The sequence below is a fragment of the Montipora foliosa genome, chromosome 8 (assembly GCF_036669935.1).
Source record: "Montipora foliosa isolate CH-2021 chromosome 8, ASM3666993v2, whole genome shotgun sequence".
Lineage (NCBI taxonomy): Eukaryota > Metazoa > Cnidaria > Anthozoa > Scleractinia > Acroporidae > Montipora > Montipora foliosa.
In genome coordinates, this window is record NC_090876.1 from 40,640,591 (window position 1) to 40,643,467 (window position 2,877).

At 40.9% G+C, this 2,877-nt stretch overlaps 1 protein-coding gene across 1 annotated transcript in view; it reads left to right on the forward strand.

Annotated features, from left to right (window-relative positions):
• LOC137967362 (uncharacterized) overlaps positions 1 to 2,424 on the forward strand; it is an 8,194-nt gene extending 5,770 nt beyond the window's left edge. Inside the window, exon 3 of the mRNA XM_068813896.1 lies at positions 1 to 2,424. This exon is cut by the window's left edge and continues 898 nt beyond it. Within this exon, the coding sequence (XP_068669997.1) occupies positions 1 to 1,867 (1,867 nt within the window). The 3' untranslated portion in view covers positions 1,868 to 2,424.
• The last annotated feature ends 453 nt before the right edge of the window (positions 2,425 to 2,877 follow it).

Here is a 2,877-nt window from a genome sequence, read left to right on the forward strand (position 1 = left end):
GACAAAAGAGTCAGAATTTCTTCCCGGAGACAAAGACCCAAATCTAATCAATTTTAACGTGGTCGTTTTGGATTCGGTCTCGCGAGTACATTTCTATCGCTCACTTCCAAAGTCTGTAAATACTTTGAGAACAATTGTTTATAATGATTCCATAAACGCGACAGCGCTGGACTTCGAGTTATTGCAGAGTTCAGCACCGTACACTTTTCACAATATCAGAGCTTTTATGTCTGGAAAAACCGACTTTAATTATGTCGAGCATTCAAACGGAACTTATGGCATAGACGTTTTGTATAAGAAGCTTAAAAACCAAGGATATTACACAGTGCTACAAGAAGACAGCTGTTGGTTTGATGAATGGGGCTCGTTATTCTCGAATAACGTATTTCAGAACAAGACCCCTCAAACCAACGAGGAAATTGAAAAAAGATGGGATAAATTTAAAGAATTAGTGAAGGACTACTACATCGACGATTACGGCTTGTCGCACTCTACTTGCGATGTCTTACAACAATATAACATAACAAACCAGTTCAACAAACCGCGAAGACTTTGTTTCGGTGGGAAAGTTTTCGCCGAGCATTTTCTTGATTACTCTTTGAGCGTTTTTCAAGGCTACATTGACTCAGGCAAAAGACAGCCAATTTTCTCCTACACGCATCTTAGTCCCGGACATGAAGTAACCGGAACACGAATTCGACAAATCGATGAATCGTTGTCCGGGTACTTGTACTCGATTGCGCACGAGGATGACACGTTGACGATGGTGTTTTCCGATCACGGCCCGAAAACTACCAAATTTTCATTTCAGACGATGGAAGGCCGAGCGGAAGTCTACGATTCCTTGCTCTTTGCCATAGTTCCACGCAAAGTGGCCAACATTCTAGGACTGAGACGAATGCGCGCATTGGTAATAAATCAGAAACGTTTGCTAACTACTTTGGATGTGCACAAAGCGATCATGTCCGTAGCAGACCCTGAAAAAATCACGTCCAACACTTATCTCCAAGAAGGCATGTTTTCAGAAATCCCCTTTAATCGGACATGCGCAGATATATCTATTAAGCCTTCAGCGGTTTGTAAGTGTGAAGGTTGGGAACAAAAATTCCCGGATAATGACGCACAATTTACATCTCTCGCCGAACTCGCGTTGGGTTCGCTAAATAACGATATTCAAGAAAGCTTTTTAAATCCTCAAAATAGGACGGCAGGATTCGGACGATGTCAAAGATTGGTCGGGCGTAGCTTTGAAAAAATTCGTCGGAGAAAAGTAGGTGCTAACTATCTCGTGACGATGGATATTGTTGTTTTCCCAGAAAACGAGATATTTGAAGTGCAGGTCACTTATCCCGCCGGTTCTTCAACCCGCAGGCAAATTAGCTACCCCCAGGTTGTCAGTAACCGCAGGGTCAGCATTTACCGAAGATTCGAGAAATGCGTAGATCACGGTGTTAGGGTGGAATCATGCGTTTGTGATTCGCACGGTTATGGAAGAGAACTAAGTCGTAAGAATCATTGGAAATGGTTTGAGATAAAAAGCGCGTCCGACATTTTGGAAACCGTTTTTCAAGCCAACAGTTTTGGAACAGAATCAGAAGTCAAGGATTTACACGAAACGTGCCTGCTGCTCGTGACTCGAAAACGTGAAAACCTTGGAATGACATTTGAGGTTGCCAATGCATGCAGCCAACGAAGGTACAAAGTCCGACTGACGGGCAAAGCCAAGGGAAAGCATCTTATCACTAGGAAACTCCCTCTTTCAATCACCGTGGAACCAAGAACAGTTCACTTCGTGTTTAGTGTTCAATATTTGGAAAAACCTTTTGGGTTTAACTTAATAACATCGTTCGTTGGTTATACCGTGTAGTTGTATCAGATTTGTTTCGATAAATGCAACCGTTCTTTTTCCATTTTAACTCGTCAATATTTAGAGAATTGGCGCAAAATTCACATTTATATATTGCGCAAGGAGTCCACTGATTACTTGGAGCTGAAAATTCACCCAATTCTTCAGGTCTTTCAGTCGTTTTCCCTTTATGATGGTTTCGCTTGCTACGTACTGTCAAATGACGTAAATCAATGTGCGATGTCTTCGATTTCATCACAGGTTCAAAAGTAACTTTCAAGTTTACATCGTGGGGAAGTGACAATCTAGAAATAAATAGGCCCAAACAAACGATCACTCAAACTAGGGTGTACTGAACAAATGCTATGAATGGTCATTTTCCTGTTCATTGTCGGAATCGTGGCTTTAGAGACTAATGAAGTTACGTGGGTTGAGAAGTGGAGCGCTCTCGACCTTAGAGTTGGGCCCAGTCCAACAAAGTTTTTACAGCAAAGTGCAAATTAATTGTCAATTGTGGCACGTGTTCGTGCAATTGTTAAACAGCGACAATCAGTGTTGCGCATTGTCCTAGCCTTACCTTTTTTACTACTGACTTATTTACTTATTAAGTTACTTATTTGCATTAAATTCAATAAAAAATTGCTTCATCTAACTTTAGTTTATTTTACGCAAGCGTTTATTTTTCCTTATCAGTTACACAGGTTAGATAGCGTTTTTTCGGTGCCTAGCAATCTGTTTATCTTCCTGTTTATCTTTCAGTCAAAAGAGAAAATTGGTACTAACAGGAGCCTGTTACAAGGAGAGTACAATTTCATTGTATTTGTGGAACGGCGTTTTTACTGACCGGCATTTTTTAGATTGATTTTCCCACGAAACCAGTCTTGAATGAGAAATTATTGCCCATGGGATTCAGAATGGCCACTCGGGCAAGCCAAATCTTATTTAAGAACTCGTCTAAAATTAGCTTCATCTGTGAACACATAGACCTAGTATTGGAGTTGCAGAATCCTGGTTATTCTGCACTTATGTCC